The 18708-nt window shown below is 43.7% G+C and overlaps 1 protein-coding gene across 7 annotated transcripts in view; it reads right to left on the bottom strand.

Moving 5' to 3' along the window:
* ARHGAP32 (Rho GTPase activating protein 32) overlaps positions 1-18708 on the bottom strand; it is a 259498-nt gene that overhangs the window by 86650 nt on the left and 154140 nt on the right. For all 7 annotated transcript variants that reach the window (XM_080366610.1, XM_080366612.1, XM_080366613.1 and 4 more), the window contains one exon: positions 14520-14606. In XM_080366610.1, the coding sequence (XP_080222736.1) occupies positions 14520-14606 (87 nt within the window). The remainder of the gene's footprint in view (positions 1-14519; positions 14607-18708) is intronic.

Consider the following 18708-nt stretch of genomic DNA (forward strand, 5'->3'; position numbering starts at 1 on the left):
TAAGAACAGAGGTGAAGTAAAGCACATAAATCACGTGGTTTCCCAGATTCAGACCTTGAATTACAAATCCGTGTATGATAAATTTCATTAAAATAAGAAAATCAAGCCTCAAGTGAAGATTTCAAGAATACCTTAAAATAGCTTCACGATGTTTAAAAGGGAAAATTGACCACTGACTAAAAAAAATAAATAAAAATCCCTCTTGAACAAAATCAAAGTGTGTTTTTTAGATTTAATTTTACAGAAACATTCACAATGAAAAGCATCGTGACAATTAGCCACAAAATGGAAAACCTGGGTTTGTTCCTACTTCTACTACAGTTTGATCTGTTCTCCCTTACTCTTGCATGCCGTGGAGGATTAACTGTATGATGAAAGACTGATGAGATTTCAGCACACTGCACAGAGCTGCTTTTTTTATTTCCCCACCAATTATTAAAGCAAGAAGAAACGTCATGCTAAAAAAAACCAACCAAACCAAACTATTAGAGATTACTGAATTGATAATTGAATTTCCACTGAGCCAGAGATTTGAACCTCCCATTAGTAAAAGCATTACACTGAGATCACAAAAAGCTACCCAGGCTTCACATGGCGTGAGACAAGATTCAGAGGGACAAGGCTTCAGAACCCCCTGCTCCACAGGCGGTATTTTTAGCTCTACTGGTCGAATGGCCTAAGGAGGATGACACGTAGCCGTAGCCAGGAGAAGTTTACGTCCTCCCCGAAGCACAGCTCGTCTGGGGATACTTGCAGCGAGCAGCGATACCGCTCCCTGCTCCCTTTCTTCCCAAGCCCAACACACAGCGTGACAGCTGCAGCTCAGGGACGGTTTGTTCCCTAAACGACAAAAAGATATTTCTTCTTGCAGCGCTGCTTGGCTACTGTTGGACTGGGAAAAGCAGATTTAAGAGGAGGGTATTTCAAGACAACCTTTGCGTTTTCATTCCCAGAGTTAAAAAAAAACCAAACCCACCCTTGCTCCATCATTTAAACCATTCAACAAACCAGTACAAAAAATTTAGACATTTCTAAGAGGGGCTTCTGTAAGCTCAAGGCCAGTTCCACACAGGAGTATTTTAATGTGGATTTAACTGGTTTCACTTGGGATCTGGCAAGAAGCAATTCTTCCCGCGTTGTATACTGAACGATCAACAGCTTACTCAGAGGCATCCCGCTAACACAAAAGAAGTTCGTCTGTTGTAAATGGATCGTATCGCAAATATTGACAAAACAGATATGCTGAAATTTTATAATAAAGGTTTACAGATCTCCTCTCCCAACTATGTAAGAAAAAGACCACGTTGAATCTGTCTACATCTGGGCAGACAGGAGTCCTTTTCGCCCACCAAAGCCTCTTCAAGACAGACAGGGTGCACAGCTTTCCTGTCCCACGGTCCGAGTATGTTTTCTCCATAGCACCTACGATTTATTTATTTTAAGCCAGGGATAGACCTTTCTTTTCTGGTTCAAATGCTTATTTCCTGAAAGAAATCACATGGATGCCTTCATGAACCTTACCAGTCCACATGGAGATCGAGACCAGAAAATGAGGTGAAAGTATATGGCAAAAGTCACTTCAGTTTGACCCTGTAGTAAGAAAACACCATGTATTAAATCGCTGGAAAAACGCCAGCATCCACCAGCAGAGTTTAACTCTGCCATGTGGGTGACTTTTACAGCTGTCTGGGTCTGGGGTTCTGTATGTTATTCCAGCGTGACCCTTCAGCCCTTTTTCTATTTCAAGTCACACTGGAAAATGGCTTCGAAATTTAGTCAAAACAGAAAACAAGGCTGATAAAATCCATCACTTCGTATTTACCCAGGAAGTGTTTTTAGCTGGTGCCGTAGGTGGCTTTATCTAAGCTGAAGTTTGTTTACCAAAATGTCCTGGACGATTTCATGACTTCTGGTGTATTATTATAACTTTAGGGAATTTATCAATCTCTAGAACTTAAAGGGAGTTTGCACTAAGGCAGCATAAAACTACTTTATATCTGAATGAAAGAAAGTGCATGCTCAGCAGCGTAAGGCTTTCTGGCTAGCGCATTTCCAGGTCTTGCCTTGAGGCCACCTCTCACTGCTCCTGGTAGTACCTGCCACCAGTTTACTCCTGCCCACCACAGCGCAGGGAGCGCTGGCATTATGGCTTGTCCTTAAGCTGGAAGACACTTGCATTAGCTCAACCCCACCGATGAACGCACAGATGTTACTCAGCAAACACAGCACTTGCTGGCAGGACCCTTCCAGCTGGCAGAGCTGGGCGGCGATGGGCGCTCAGTGCAGTAGTAGCTACACCAGGACGATGTCTGTCCACATCTGGAGTCGACCAGTCTATAGAAGACAGAGCATCAACATCTGGCAGCGCGATACCCGCCCTGCTGTCAGGCAGCTGCACGTACTTACCAGTAAAAAAAAATAAAATATGGGATTTTATTATTTTATTTTTATATATGTATTATTTTATTATTATATATTTATTTTATTATATGGAGGGAGCTTTAAATAAGGTGAAAATGATGGAAATGCTAAAATTTCAGCATTCCACCTGGAATCACAGGGAATGGACGCAGGAGAGCCCAGCTATCGCAAGACGAAGGGAACATACGTACGGACAGAACACAAGGCAGAAGTCAGAGGAGAAAGTTTAGTGTACTTCTGTGGTGAATCCTTAACAGCCTTCTTCCACAGAAGAAATTAATCTCTTTCAGCATTAATTATCAGTTTATTATCAATTAATTGCAATCAGCGGGGAAAAAACAGAGATTTTAATGGAAACCACTGTAGCTTTTCTCCCCTAAAAATTAGACTTCCTTGTGCTCCCTGATTGCAATTACAGATAGGAACACTAAAAGCACACGTGGGAACACAAGCTGCCCCAAGACCCGGCCTGAAGGACAGCAGTATTATCCCTGCTTGTGCTGATCAGTTTTGGAAACTGCCGCCCACCAGGTACTGGCGGCTCGCTGGGTGCCAAGCTGAAATAAGCCACGACTGTCCCGTGGCTCCTCCGTCGCGCAGCAGAGCAGCTTTGCCAGAAGCGCTCAGCTACAAAAACCTCACGCGAACGTACGGTGTGCACGGCATTTGAGATCGTCACAACCATTTTTTCCTCCCACAAGAAAGCGTATTTCTGAACAGCAGGCTGACAGACACCTAAGGAACTTGAAACAGGATTTACAACATTTAACATGTGAAAAAAGTCCCCTGCTCTCCCGACACGTTGTAATTTAAACAATTCAGTATCAATCATCTCTTTAGTCAAATTATACCGTAAGAGCAGCAGGTCACAGAGACGCACGGGGTGAAGGGGAGGGCGGCCGCAGCATAGGGGGCTGCTTTTCTACACCTCAGAAAATTAAACTAACCCCACATGAGCTTACAGCCACAAAAGAAATACTTCAAAGCCACTAATAGACCAACCGCTAAGGAACAGGAACTAAAATTCTGCCGTCCTACAGGTAGCGAGGCAATGAGTGAATGCACATATATTTACAAATTATTATAAGGACATGGCACTGATTTAAATACAACACCCTCTTTACCCTGTGCCCCCAATGTGCTATAATCCGCTCAGCAACTTAACCACAGAGAAGAAACAATGTCTCATCAAAGTAAGCAAACACCACTATCCTTTAAAACAAACCCAGCAAAAAAAACCTTTGAAAATTACTTGCCTGAGGTTAGTAAAGCAAAACAAAACAAACTTCCAAAATTACTTGCCTGAGGTTAGCCACAGCAACAGTAGCTTAGGCCGATATAGATCACAATTTTCTTAAGTCTGGTTTCTTGGGCACATCACTGAAAGCGAACGGCTGAATTTTTTCTTTAAATAATTGGTTTTTATGCAACCAAAGCACAGAAGCAAGTTTTTGTTAAAACTAACGGCCAGGGAGAAACGATTTTGTAGGTCCAAACCCAAGAAGCTTTGAAGAAACAACCCATAACCCCAGTTCGGCTGCTATGCAACAGAACAGACATCTACTGTATCATTTACAAAATAACAGAAACTTAGACGCATGGAAATAATTAAACCCATGCTGTATCTGAGGCTGCTTCCATTACAAACCCAAGATGTATCATGACACCCTGGAACGAAGCAAAAGATGTTAACGGTGTTTGGGAAGTATCACTAAGATGATAAGAAACGCGCTGCTGCGCCGGGGCAGTGGTCCACCCCCCCCACCCCGTACTCCGTCTTCGAGAGCCACAGGGAAGGATGCTCTTCTCCAAGGGTATATAAGAGCCTGGCTGCTCCTGCGGTCCATTCCCCTCCCATCCCCCCCAGATTCACCAGGGATGTCTGAGGGAACCTCCCTGCCTACTCCTACTCCTTTGAGTAGGGTTAGAGAGAGAAAATACACAAACAAGTCAAGGAAAAAGGCACCAAGCAGGTATGTTAAAGATGCAGCTGACCAAAACTCAGGGGAAGGGGTTAGAAGGGTGAAACTTTATTTAGAAAGCACAAGAACCAGGAGCAGCTTTGGAGGAGTTTCGTTAACGGAGCTGCAGCTGTAGCCAAAATGGGAAAATCGCTGCTTTTTTGGCAGCTGCACGCATCAGTTTTAAGAAGAAACAGTGAAAAGCCGTGCCAAGACCCAGCAGATGAAACATTTAAGATAGGCCATATTTAATACCTAATATCCCTAATGGGGTCTTTTAAAAAGGTAAACCACTACGTTTGAAAGAAATACAGTCTTCTCAGACCACAGACCAGTTTAAAAAGGCATCATTAGAAAAACAGAGAGTCAGTTCTTATCTGTCAAAGCCCGAGCCCTTGACTGCAAACTTGCTCCACAGTCTCTAACGATATCAGTTTGCAATTATGCTTAATGTCTCCATCCCACAGCCTGTCTGCACATTTGCAGCTTTTGAAGTTTGGAGGCTACCAGCCCCTGCCAAGGACGTGGAGAGCTCAGGAATTCGCAGCAGGTCCATGATGAACTGATTCTGAGTGGTTTCACACTTTGAGTGTAAATCTTGCTCAACCGGTTGGGACCTCGGCGTTCGCCAAACTGGGTCAGTTTGTCACAGGTTACACAACACCTAGTGACAAGAAACACCTGCTCAACAGTTTTTAACAAACTTGGGGCACAAACCTGCTCTGTAACTCTAGGAACGAATACAAAGATTTAAGGAACAAGCTCAATTCATGTTCCCCCTTAAGAATTCTGCCTCCAATTCCTCTAAAACAAAACTTATTTTTCATTTAACATACAGTCAGCTATGAACCCAGCTGGGCAAAGCACCTCTAGTTATTGAGGAAGGCAACGGCATTTTAACACTTCAGTGGTTTTATTACCAGAACAACTCAAATACCCGTTTTCCTTAGAATATCAGAGTTTAACTAAACATGGTGCCCTCAGTGTAACCGATAGGACAGAACTTTTGAAAACGTTCTGGTTGCCTATTTGGTCACTTCGCTCAGTGACAGTAAACATTTGCCACAGACAATGAAAACGATCCACCCCTGCCTTACTGCTAAAGCACCTTTACACACATGCTACGTATTTTGATGTGGTTCCTGTGCCTTGAGAGTGCCTTCTTGAAAATATTCTTTACTAAACTGCTTGTCCTACACCTTACGTCCCATGAATCTGTTGTTCAGAAACGCAGATGCTCTTCCAAGGCCTCTGAACTTTATCTTCATGCAAGTTGTGCAGGTTGGAGGCATCATAACTGCGCATCCTGTCCCTCTCCTGATGCTCGCGTAGCCATCTAATGTCTAACATTACTTGTTGATCAAAGTAACTTTGCAGCCTGCAGAGGATGATACTGGATGAAACTGCTTCAGACTATCTGTCCCAAAGGGCAGCCAACCTTCCTGTAATATTGCCATTAAAAATGCACGCATACTAAACTGCTCCATAAAGACTAAACATCAAGGCAGCTAAGAAAAACAGGAACATCCATCACAATCCTCCTCTTACTTTGGATGTGAACCAAGCCCAGCTCTTGGAGAAGTTGTAAAACAAGTAAAATTGCAGACAGACTGCTCCTCTGCAATGCATTTACACTTGCCTAGTTATGGGGCAGGATGCAGTGTCTCTTCAGAGTAAAGCCAACTGTCCTCTTCAATTTGTGGCCGGGCCCAGCCTCGTCTACAAAGCACCACATGACAATCAGAAGCCCTGCCAAAATGCATCACTTAAAGAAAGAAACCATAATCGCTATCCTGTCCTCTTAGATTTCAACAGTGATTTTCACTTTTGCTTCAGAGCTAAGTAGAATGCAATTTGGATACAAGAAGATTGATCTCTCTAATTCAGAGCTTGCTTGCTGAAGGCAAAATGCCCAAAGGACACAACATTAACAAACTACCATATAATTGTAAAAGCTTCTGTTGCTTTAAAAAAAAAATAAATTATGGCAGCACATTCATGTGATACTGCATTTTATGCTGAGAAATAATTTTCCTTCTTGCTCATCATCCCTTCCTAGAGCATTCACTTCAGCTGGTGGGTTTCCATCACAGAAAACCATCTGAAGAGCACATGAACGCAGCTGCTGCCGTATATCCCTCGCTGTTCCCTTCCACAAATAATAGCACGGCAGCTTGGTCCAGTGCAAGCCTGCCGACCTGCGAGGCTGCTGCCATGTGTGATCATTTTCAGATACTTCCTTCCCTCAAATAAATTCACCAGACCATTTCTCTCCTAGAGCTGAAGCTATTGACGCGGAGCACAGGAAGCCTCTGTCTTCAGTATCCTGACAGCTTCAAATGCACCTACATTTGCACCTGCTGAAGGAATGTGCTTTTAGCACAAACAGTTCCATGACGGTATCTATCTCTGCAGTCTCGCTCAATAAATAAATCATTCTATGCAAAATCCAGGTGCAGCTAGAACCCTATTATTGCATCTCAAGCATCCAGAGTCATGAACAAGAAAGAACGATGCTGACCCCGTTTCCCTCGCAGTACCTGATTATTAAAAAGAGAAAAAACCCAGAGCGTGCCATGAACGGAGAAATTAAATACCAAAGGACTACAGTCATTTTTCATCTCGTTAGCAGTGGATAGCTTTACACACAAGAGTACAGAATCTCCTCCACGGCTGGGAACGAAGGACGAGTCCCATCAGCAGAGCAATGAACCTCCAGAGCCCTGCTGGCACACGGCTGCTGCTGTAGGTCAGTGCGATGCTGCTCCCAAACGCCTAACAGCCTCCTGTGCAGCACAGGAGACCACAGCTAACTCGGGCATTTCCATTCCAGAGTCCCAAAGAGCACAAACATACTGCAAATGGCCAAAGCAAGCAAATGGCATAACGCTTGGAAGTCTCGCTGCTGGTGCGTCTCCTCGATCCCAATGCAGAACATCCTGCCGCCCGCCCGGCCGCTTCGGAATAAAAGGCAGCAAAGATAATGGGACACAAAAAAAATCCTCTTTACCTCAAAACTGCTACTTCTATTGTTACCTGTCTAAAGCGCTCGTGTGAATTAATGCTCACAGAGCTCCATAAAAATCCCATGATGAACAGAGGGTATGGCGCAATATGTTTTTAAAGCCGGCAAAGGACACAGCATACCGCAGCGGTAATCCTGTCTGATGTCAGTGCTGCCCTACCCAAATCGGAGTTCTGCGGCAAAACTCCAAAAAACAGTCAGTCATATCCCTGCCTTTAATGATTATTATCCCAATTACTGAATGAAATTATCCTTCGGTATTATCATAACAGCTACAGCATAATAGATGTTAATGATGAAGTTCTTAAAGGCTTCCAATGCAATCCAATACCTTCTCTCTCTCCCCCACGGATGCTAGTTTACTTTCAAAAAGCCTGGAACAGACCCAAGTATTTCAACGACGCTACACCTTGGCAGCGCTCTGGCATCGCCCCAGCTTTGAACACAGCCCAACAGCACTTTGCAGGCTGCTTGCCAGCTTCAGACATTCTTTATTAATCCACGTTACTATTGTCACTTCATTTTTATTTACCGCTGTTGCGAGCAGGAGGCGTGTAGCGTATGACCCAAGATCAACCACTTGAGCACAGAACATCAAGTTAGCATTGTGGAAACCAGGGGTTTAGTTGCTTTCTTTTTGACTAACGTAAACCAGCCCTCCTCATCCGAGAAAGGCTTCGGACAGAGGTTTCAACATTTGTGAACATCTGGAAGGACAGGCTAAAATATTCAATCCATAAAGGCCTACGGTCAGGTTTTTAAAAGTTTTGGGGGATTTACAAGTAAATACAGGTATCAACAACCGGGATCTTCAAACACTTGCAAGCACGTGAGGTACCTAACTCTCACCGGCAAACCTGCCAGTGGAAGTTACATTTCTCTAGGCATTTTGCTGCAGTCTACTTCAGGCAAGTGGTACCCAGTGTCAGACAAGAAGCTGGGGGTAAAGGCCATGACAGTGACCCAAATTTTAATGCATTTTCAACCAGAGTAACTTCCCTGAGCCCCTGTGAGCAGACAAAGCTTCAGGACATGCGGAGGGTCCCCTCCTCGCAGTCGGTACAAAGTAGCTCGGGCACTGTGAAATCAGAGTGCGCCCTTGCAGTTCTGTGCACGTTCATCTTACACCTCCTTCAGTTTAGCCGTGCCACCGCTGAAGTGTTCCACCACCCATGGGATGGGTTTGGTTGTCATTCCTGGTTGGACTCGCCCAGCAGCTACAGGGACACTAGACCTCGGGTGGGAGAGGTGGGTGAGAACGCATCAGTAGGGGCAGGAGACTGCAACAGGCATAACGTGAAAGGTTACCACAAGGTACTGTTCCGTAAAGGGACACAATAACTGCTTTAGTTTAGCAAAATCTCCTTTCAGCAAGCAGAAAATTCTACATTAAGAAAGGAGAAGCAGGTTAACACATATTCCAAAAACAGATTTTGTATTGGGTAGGATCCAGCTTCGATGCTCCACACAGATCTATCCCATTAACGATGACGAGACCAGATTTTCTCTCGGGTTGGTTTGGGTTTTTTGCCCTTTTTTTTTTTAATAAGTATACAAAACACACACAAGTATTCATGTGTGTGTTAGAAGCTGTCCCTTAGATTCATCTGTTTAAAGAACTAGTTTTTCAGAGGAGGAATGTAGTAGCACTTACTCAGTAACGGTTCAGGTGTTTGAGCTTCAATCACACAAGATGAAACTATAAATATATTGAAGAGCAAGTTGCTCTTGTATTTGTCTTAATATATTGAGACAAAACCCAATCGTCTAAAAAGTTTTCGAATGTTTGACTGAAAAAGTCCTACTGCAAGCGATTTGTGGGTTTTAGTCCGGACTATCACAGGCAGGCAGAACCAGCAAACCATACTTCAGCCGTTAGCAGCCTAAATAAGACATTTACTTCTGTGAAAACACATTCCACTCTCCTCTCCACACAAACCACCCAGGATGGGGAGTCCTGTCTGTTCTTCCTCCTTGGATCCCATTTTTTCCTGGCATTCTCTCCGTTGCCCTTGAAGCACTTATTATTGCAACCACGGTTCCAGCCATGGAACGCTGGATGGGGTTGCCTCCAGAGTTTTGCAAATACTGTTCTTCAAACAGAAGACACCCAGCTTGAATCTCCTGCAAGGCAGAGCTGGGAGATACAAGCAGCACATATATTCGCGTAAATGCCTTCATCTAGTACATCAGAGACCTTATTCTATCAATCAAAATGAGCACAGCAGAGACAGCAACGTCTGCCTCGGACAAAAAACAGGAACAGGGCAAAGCCCTGTGCATCCTGTGCAACAAAGGCACATGGCTCAGCTTACTGCCAGCGCGGGCTCTGCAAATGTGAGCAGAAAAATGGAGAAAACCCATGCTTGGACCACAAGAGCTTCCTGCTTTGAGAACAGCCTTAGAAATCCACCGAAGCTGGAGGAGAAAGAGGCTTCCTTTGCAGGGTGCTGGCATTATCCCACGAAAAGCTGGGAACAGAGGAGGTAGTGTGGCTCGCTTCTAAGATCACAACAGTCAGTCTGTGCTTATGGGTCTATCAGGAGATCCAGTCCTAAGATTTTTTCACATATCACTCCTGCTTGCATAGTCTGACATTTCTGCTTTCTAGTGCCTGTCATTTTTGTTTCAACAATCCACCTGTGACAACGAAAATGAACGACAAAACCCACACGAGACGGCTAGAGTTTAAGGCCTCCCTTAGAACTTGAACATTTTCACAACTAGTCTCTTGTTCTCTCCTTGCCATTCAAAATGTCACCAAAAAAACGATGTTTGAAGTGTTGAAATACTGCGAACCTCATGTTGTAATTAATACTGCATGCTTTTTATTTTCCTTTCATTTTTCACAACAAAAGCCTAGATTGGCCATTCTTTTACGCTGTAGTATCTCAATATGTATGCGGGCAGTTGCTGTTGTAATGTCACACAAACACACCCCAAAACATTAAAAGGGTTTTTATTAAAAAAGCTATTTTCAGCCTGCTTTACGACTCAACAAAAGGTGCTGGATGGATTAGCCTGTTTCAGGCTTTTTGCAGGCTCTTACTTTTGTTGATTTATTCTCAACACACACAGCAACCCCTTTTAAATGCGTTGCAGACCTTGTAAATTCTTTGCTTATCCCTGTGGAAGTGAGCAAGGATTGCAAACGCTGTCAACGGACCTTCACAGCCTACAGGTACAGCATCAACTCATAAAGGTCTCAGACATCCCCTGTGGTCTTTAAGGACCACGGTTATTGGAAAGGCTTGCAATTTCTGTCCACAGAGTTCAGAAGGTTCACAGGTACAGACCCCACACCACCCCTCCCAGGATTTTATCCTCCTCTGCTTTCTATACCAAAACCAGACTCTTAACACACTTTACGAGACATTTTCTCCCAAGCAAAAATGCACGTGACATACTGTCTGCACTGAGTGCAAACTCAAAACATCGTTTCTTTTCCCAAAAATCTTTTCTTAGATTCCCACCATTTGTAGATTGTTTTAAAAAGTCCTTTCCTTTCACCCTTCCATCCCTACTTTTATCATAAAAAGGGATTTTGTTTACATTTAATAATAGAATAGCAATCTTTCATGTCTTCACATGTCCTGAAAGCAATCTTCTAGAAATGAGAGAAAGTTCAACAGTGCAGTCTTACTTGGAAAAAAGGAAAATCCACCTACATTGCTGTTAAAAAACTAAGCAAACCAAATCCCGCTATCATGAGCTCTTTCCAGTAAGATTTAAAACCCTACCTTTGCCATTTGCTAGTTCTCATGTTTAAATTTGTGCAAAGAAATCAAAAGAAGATTCCTATCTTTACACTTTTCTGAAACACTTGGAACAGTTCTCTCTACATTCCCACTTCTTCTTAAGAGCTAATAAACTGGATTAATTTTTTGAGGTCTCTAAGTAGAAGAAAAGCTGAATAGAGACTTTAAAAAAAACCCTCTGAACCTCACACAAAGCTTGTATTTCCCAAGCTGACTTGCAGCTGAAATGTGTCACACATACAACTCCAAAGAAAATTTTTTCCAAACCTTATCTGGGAAGGTTTTGCAAGACAGGCATCAAACAATAATTCTCTTTACACCACTAAAATTATACTTACAGATGGGAAAGAGTGGGATAGAATTTCCTTAGTGTAAATGCCGAACTGCAGCTTGCCAAACACAGCTAAGACCGAGCTGGATGTTTTAAAAGTCTAATGTTCAAAAGCTTTGGTTTGTTGTCTGCTACAGAGCGAAATGACAAAATAAATGTCTTTTTATGGACCACACAACACACAGATTGTATCTGCACAGGCCAAACTGGGCAAGGCACAGCAACATGATGCATTCAACCTCAAAGCAAGGGTTTTTAGCTTATTTCTCTAAGGTCTGTAATCTAAAATTGCCAGGATGGCCAAATGCCCTTGTTCTTCCTCATGCTATCTGGTTTTGCAACAAATCACAAATTGCTGAAAGCTTTTAAATTTATATGAGTTTAGCTTTTAATTAATTGAATTTGTTTTCTCTGTGTCCATCTGAGAAATCAAGATTTTTGCAAGTTGCTGCAGGAGGCTGAACACCAATGCTAGTAGCATATCCAAAGGGCGAGCAAAGTGAAATTTGTTTTATAGGCTTTTTTCCTCCCTCCTTCAATACTTTTGGCCTGATACAGATGCATCCTGCCAAAATCTCTCCCCACTGCACTATCATTCCATGAGCTATTTCACACCTCCCATTCAATTCTAATGTGGAGCCAAATCCATCCAGACACTGCTGGTATCCAACGCGTGACAGAATGGAATCTTTCCCCGGACATTAGGAGAGGCCATGAGATGTCAGGGGTGAAGTATCTTCATGGTAGAAACGATGCTCAGCTGTGCAGTTCCTTCCATGCCTTTCTGTTCATTGAATCCAGATGCCATCAGTTTCTCAGCTTCGTAAGTAAACGAGGCAGGGACGTAGACTAACACGCAAGAGGTGAATCACAGACTTGGGGTGGGGAGAAACTCTAGCTAGCCAGAAGGATTACTTAAAAAGAAAAACAAGAGAAAGAGAAAGGTGACTGGATCTATGCCTATCCTTTACAGTGACGAGGCCAACTCCCAGGGTTTTCATTTTAGCTTAGTAAAACGCTGAGGAAGGCGGCAACAGAACTTCTCTGCAGCTGGGCATGCTTCGCAGCCTCCGTGGAGGACAGCAGCTCTGTTAAGGCTCGCTGCAAAGTAGCATCTTCCTTCACCAAGGCACAGAATTCACCACGCTGTCCCCACACAGAGCAAATCTCCCCACTGTACTCTCAGAAACATCCCTGCGAAGCACCTGAGGGTCTGACAGAAGCGTCAGACAGGCAGCTGGACAGCGGGGCTCACCTTGATCACCGCACCATCAGTGCCTCGCACGCTACGCGCTGGCTGTTCACTCCTCCTAGGACTTGCTCCTGCATCAATGTGTTCTGCGGGGTGTAAGGACACGATTCTACCTGAAGGTATCCTGTTAATCTTTAGAGATGTCAGTAAGGTAGATGGAAAGATCTGAAGTGGTATGCTTCAGGGTTAGAGAAAAGCTTTACAGAAAAGTATTATGTTCTAGAGGTTACAAACAGTCAGGAAATAATACAAGGTTCACCTCTCCATTAAGCACTACCAATGCAATCCTAAACGTGAAGACTCCAAACATAGCAAAATTCCCAATTTCCTGAAGTCCCCTGAAAAATCCCATTCTCAGTCACTGTACCGCTCTTGGCTGGGGCAGCGAGGTATGGCCACTGCTGAATTTCGTGGTGCTGCTTGTTAGCTTGGATTGCTTTCCTGGAAAGGGGTTCCCTCGTGTGAAACTGGCTGCTGCTGGGTTAGCACGGTACTAGCAAAATGCCCAAACACGGGCACTTTTGGGAGATGTTCACTTTCAGGCTCTCTTCCCTCTCCCACGAGCACTGTTTGTAAGTACATGTCTATACACACATGTGCTCGTGTGCACCTGCACTGTAAGAGCTGACAACAGCGAGGGCTTACTCTGTGTGTTCCTATCACACTCACTATGCTGCTGTAGCTCAGCGTGTGCCAAGCTCCACCTTCAGCACAGAGCAGGATGCTTTGCTGCTCAGCTCTCTCAGCACACCCTGCACCAGCACACACATAGTTAGGGCAGAAGAGCAAATTCTAACGGCGAATTCACTGCCCGCCTCTGTGTACTAACGCCACTATGCCAGTGCAATCTGACAGCACCTACTTCCCTGCCTCACGCAACTCAAATGCAGGCAAGACAGGTGTGCCTAATTCCATACACTTCCTTTTAGTACCTGAGAAATGCCAGCCAAATCACATAAAGAGCTCTACAAAGAGAGACAGACACCACAGGGATTCCCATAATGTTCAGCATAAATGGATAAAAGGGACGCTCAAGAAGCACCGAGATGGGTAACAGAAAGAACTGCTATGCCAAGACCAGAAAAATGACCAAACACAGGCATTAACTCCCAGTTGAATCTGTCAACAACAGCTTCATTCAAAACGTTAAAATACGATAACCTATTACGTAGCATTTTACAAAGTCCCTGTCCCCGTATTAGCAGTTAGGGAATCTGGTACAAAGCGGCGGATTTGTCTGCCCAAAGCATTTTGATGCCACAGTAGCAGAGGCAGCGAAAGAATTTCATACCAGATGTCTGGAGCCATAACTGGGAACAGATCAAGAATCCCCATCTCCCGGCTGCCAGCGGCACGCCGTGATCAACAACAACGCTGGCCAGCATTCTCCCCCGCGTGCTCCCTCTGTTTGTATAGCTGGCGCATCCCTGCGTGGATGTACGCTCCCCCCACAACTGACAGGCATACGTACATACACTCTGAGCATGCACGCTCGTGTCTCCAAGCTAATCGTTGTGCAGCCCCACACAAACTAGCGAGGATTATTTGCTTAACAGGCTCCTTTTGATCCTCTCGATGCTCCTTTTCTTAACAGTAGCTGGCCGCCGGACCACAGACAGCATCCTGGTGAGGGCTGAGCCAGGGAAGAAGTGGAAAAAACCCCGCACATGCCGCAGAAAAAGTGTCACAGCAAAATATTACGAGGTGTCTTGCCAAACGTAATGCAATCCAGTCTGCAAAACAAGGTTGGGGGAGAAAACATGGCATTTACCTGACAAGAGATCTGTACAAGGTAGACCAGTTCCTTGGATTCACAGCCATTCCTCGTCACTTCATTCTGTTCCTCCGGGAGCGAAAGCTACACCAAGGGAGCGGGGAGGGGGTGGAGAAAAGAGAGAGAAAGCCCAGGTCAGTGAGCAGGGATAAGCCAGGCATGTAATAATGCATGAAGCACAACGTTCACATCAACTTGCTCCAAGACATGCTGAGTATCAGGGAAACGGGGAAGTGCTTGTCTGTCTGGAGTTGTCAGAGAGAAAATATTCAGCATTCATGGCTCACACACAGACCCTGGAATGCCATTGGATTTTGGCATCTCACCTGACAGTTTAAAAATAAAAATATGGTTCAAAAATAAAATAATCATAGGAAGGGAAACTGTTCAAGCCAGGGATTAAACCTCAAGCTTAGAAGTCTGCAAAATTAATTGTTCACTGAAAATATCTCTATAAATATTCATGTATCAGATAACAGGGATATTCCCCCCTCCCCACATTTTATTCATTTTTAATTCTATATATTCAGGCAGACATTAGATAATAAAACATATCTCCTAATTTCAGTGTTGTCAAGCATTTTGCCCCAACAGAGAGCTTTATGGCACCATTCATCAGGTACAGAGTCATTACATACAACATCGGGGTGTGCTCTTTTTTCGGAGCAGTGAGGAGAGATTTAACCATGTCATTCCTGTACACGTACCAAGCGCCTTGACTAGTCCTACTGCTAGTCCTGCTACTCCCATTAGTCTTCAAATGGATTACATTTAATGATCATCTTTGAAAGCACAAATCACAAAGCGATCATAAGCAAATTAAGACTGCTTGCAAGGCAAATTAAAAAGGGAAATGTGTTCCAAAAAATTGTTTTATATAGAAAAAGAAATCTTTATCCAGTACAGAGCCCCGGGAACGGAAATCCGTGAAAGAATCCCCAAAACACAGAACAGGATGAGGCATCTCAACCTTTCTGCACACCCAGGGCCATCATTGCTACCTTTACTCCTTGTATGATGGACATTAAATTGTACAGTGAAAGCACCACCGTACTTGCCAGAAGAATTATTCGCTTTCTTTGTTAAGTAGAAATGATGCTAGCTTAAAAATAGAAAGCACTGAAGAAGAATCCAGGACTTTTTACACAAATCTCTCCTGGAAAAGCACACTTTCTCTCCTGGAAAATGTGTACATAAACATTTAAGTCTCTAAAAAATCATTAATTGCTACAACCAAAAAATCCCAACAACAAATAAAAGCAGAAATGAACAAAAGACAGAGGAGACAAATCACAAATTGCTACATTTTCATGAATGCAAGCAAGAGAAAATCAGAACCAGGTGATAAGATGCATGTATGTCCTGAGAAAGAGGGAGATGTAAGGCAAAGTTCTCTTCCATATAAATCACCACCAACACCCAGGATGAATTTACCTTTATTTTGCCGCTCTCTCTCTCCTCTTTGTAAGGAAGCTGCAGAGCACACAAATTCTGCGCTCTTCCTTCCCCAGATCTAACTTCCTGACCGCTGATCTCTCTTCTGATGGCCGTATACAGAATTGCAGATAATTAAAAAGATTTCTGGACCAAAGAAAGTCTTGGGATTTTCATAATTTATTATATTTTTACAGCATTACACATATGTAGAGGAAGAGAGCGTGTGCGTGCAAATGCTGGTTATGCAAGTAAGTTTCTCATGCTTTGTGGCAGTCCTTTTTGGCAAACAAATGCACATTTTTCACCAAAGGGTTTGTATCAGAAATCAAGTTTGCACCTTCAGTCTTCACCGTTGCCTAACAGTGTAGAGCAGTTAAAAAACCCAAACTTGTACCTAACTGGGGACACAGAAGAGCCTTTCACCGAGGCTGCTCTTTACGTTAACTCAAAGGACGTACAAAGGCAGCAAACACTGTGCAGGCTCTTGAGGACGGCATCCACTCGGTGTCACCTCCGTTGGATGCCACCTGTACTCCGCCAAGATCACCTCTCCAGAAAACCCATGAAATGTCTCCTCGGCCACTGCTGCAGCCCCTCCTGTACCGCTTTCTCAGCACACTCTCTCTTTCGGCTTCCAGCCAGCCTCTCGTCCCACCTATAAATCCTCCCTTCAAAGCGAGCTTTCTTCTGTAAAGCTTTCCAGCAAGAGCTTTAAAGATTTTTATGCATGTTCACATCCTCATAAGGTTGGTCTGCCACACAGTCCCAGAGATAAATCTTTCTAACTACTGCGGAGGATCTTTCACACGGTGAGCTTAATTCTGCTAAAAAAATTGCATTCCAGAAAGAAGCAATTTTTAAGATTTGTAAGAGTGGCTTTTCTATGTGTGTAACAGGGTGTACCCTGCTGCCGTTAATATGATTAAATACAACCATCATTTATTTCTGCATTGCACATTCCCCCTCCACTTTATCATCATTCTCTGCTATCAAATGTCACATTTAAAACGCTACAAAGTTTTGAAACTAACTCACAGACAAAAAAAACCCCAAAATAACAAAGCATGCCGTAAAGGAAAGCTAATACAGGGCTGGAGATATTTTCCACGTTTGTCCGGTAACAAGGAGCTCCAGTTGTATTAAACATGGGTTTCCTACTCAGGGAGAAAAGTTTCCACCCTTTAATCTTCCCTTTGCTTATTTAGGGTCTACGTGCCTACCCTACCAACCCCCAATGGAATTTCAGGTCCCGCCGTCCTGAAATCAAAGCTGAAGCACAACACTACAGGCTCCACTTGGCTCCGAGCCCTGCCGAACGGAGAAGCCAGCAGCCCGGCAGCGGGATGGCCAACACACAAGTACAGCAGCTCCCTCAAACACACTCAAGGTCAGGTACCGTGCAACACAACGTGAGGTAGAAAAGGGTACAGGTCAAGTTAAGACAAAGGTTGAATTGCATCACCTTTCCTTACACATATTGCAATTTACACCAGTTTGGAATTCAGCCAAGCGAAGTCTGTACACGACACTCCAGAAACAGCAAGTGACTCATCTGTAGGTGTGAGGTCCGTGTGTGTCGGATGACTAAGTTATAGCCAACTTTTCATTTGGAAGAGCATAGCTACCTGAGGATTAACCTACTGATTTATATTCATCAACTTTACCTCCATGTAGTTAGTTCCCACCTCAATGCTTCTGAACAGCTCATTTAGACAAACTCACTTTGTGAGAAGTGACATTTTAATTCTGTTGTATCGCCCGCCATATATGCAACTGCCTTATTTCAGAGTGAAGCTGTAAAAGCTGATTGAACAACCGCTCCTCTTCCTGCACCCAGCCTTGTGCCTCCTGAGAGAGAGGGGACAGAGACGTTTGCACAGGAAAATCCATTGGTTTCATCCTGCAATTGAACAGTCCTTGCAGCAAACCACCCTGGAAGATGAATATTCGCCTATGTTCCCGGTTCCCCATGTGGCATAACATGCATTAATGCCCTTCCAAAAATCAGGGCTGTCATGATGTTTCAAAGCCTTTCCTCTTTGCAGCATCCCTTAAAAGCAAAACATGCTAGAAAAATAAAGGTGTGCCTGAGCCTGATTTGAAATCCAGGGAGCACAAAGCAAAGGCCTCTCTAGACCTTAGTGGACCCTGACCACGACTCACAGGCAGAATTTGGTTGACTCCAAATTGGGAGATGGGTTTTCATCGTCTTAAAGGACAAAACACAGACAGCAGGGTCTCGAGGATACCCCTGTAACTGTTTCAATGTGTATCATCCCAGACAGCTGAAACAATCTGTAAATAGCATTTATGGTAAGGGATCAAAACTTTAAACAGCATACTTTGTATTTTATATATATATGTATGTATAGCTTGATATATAAAATGCTCATTTTTCACATTCAAAGTGCCTGTCAAACTTCCTGAATCTGATAAACAATTATGATGCATTAGGTTCTGTTAGGTTCATTTATTATCGGAATATGTATGCTTTGCTAGCACAAGTAGATATGACTGACTCCATAAATTACGTTTACGGTATCCCAAACTCTTTTGTGGTGGCACTTTATGACACAGAAAGAAAGCCTTTAAGACGGTCCCACGAATGCATCGCACTTTAACAGCTGTATGGCTAACACAGAGTGCTGCAAATGTTATGTCAAGGTATCGTCCAGATTTGTTTTTACACAGCTAGAGACAAGTTTGTGAGTCTCCACTCTGCCCTTCTGCACACACCCACAAAGAACTG

This window comes from Falco punctatus, assembly GCF_963210335.1.
Source record: "Falco punctatus genome assembly, chromosome: 16".
In the NCBI taxonomy this organism is placed as follows: Eukaryota; Metazoa; Chordata; class Aves; order Falconiformes; family Falconidae; genus Falco; species Falco punctatus.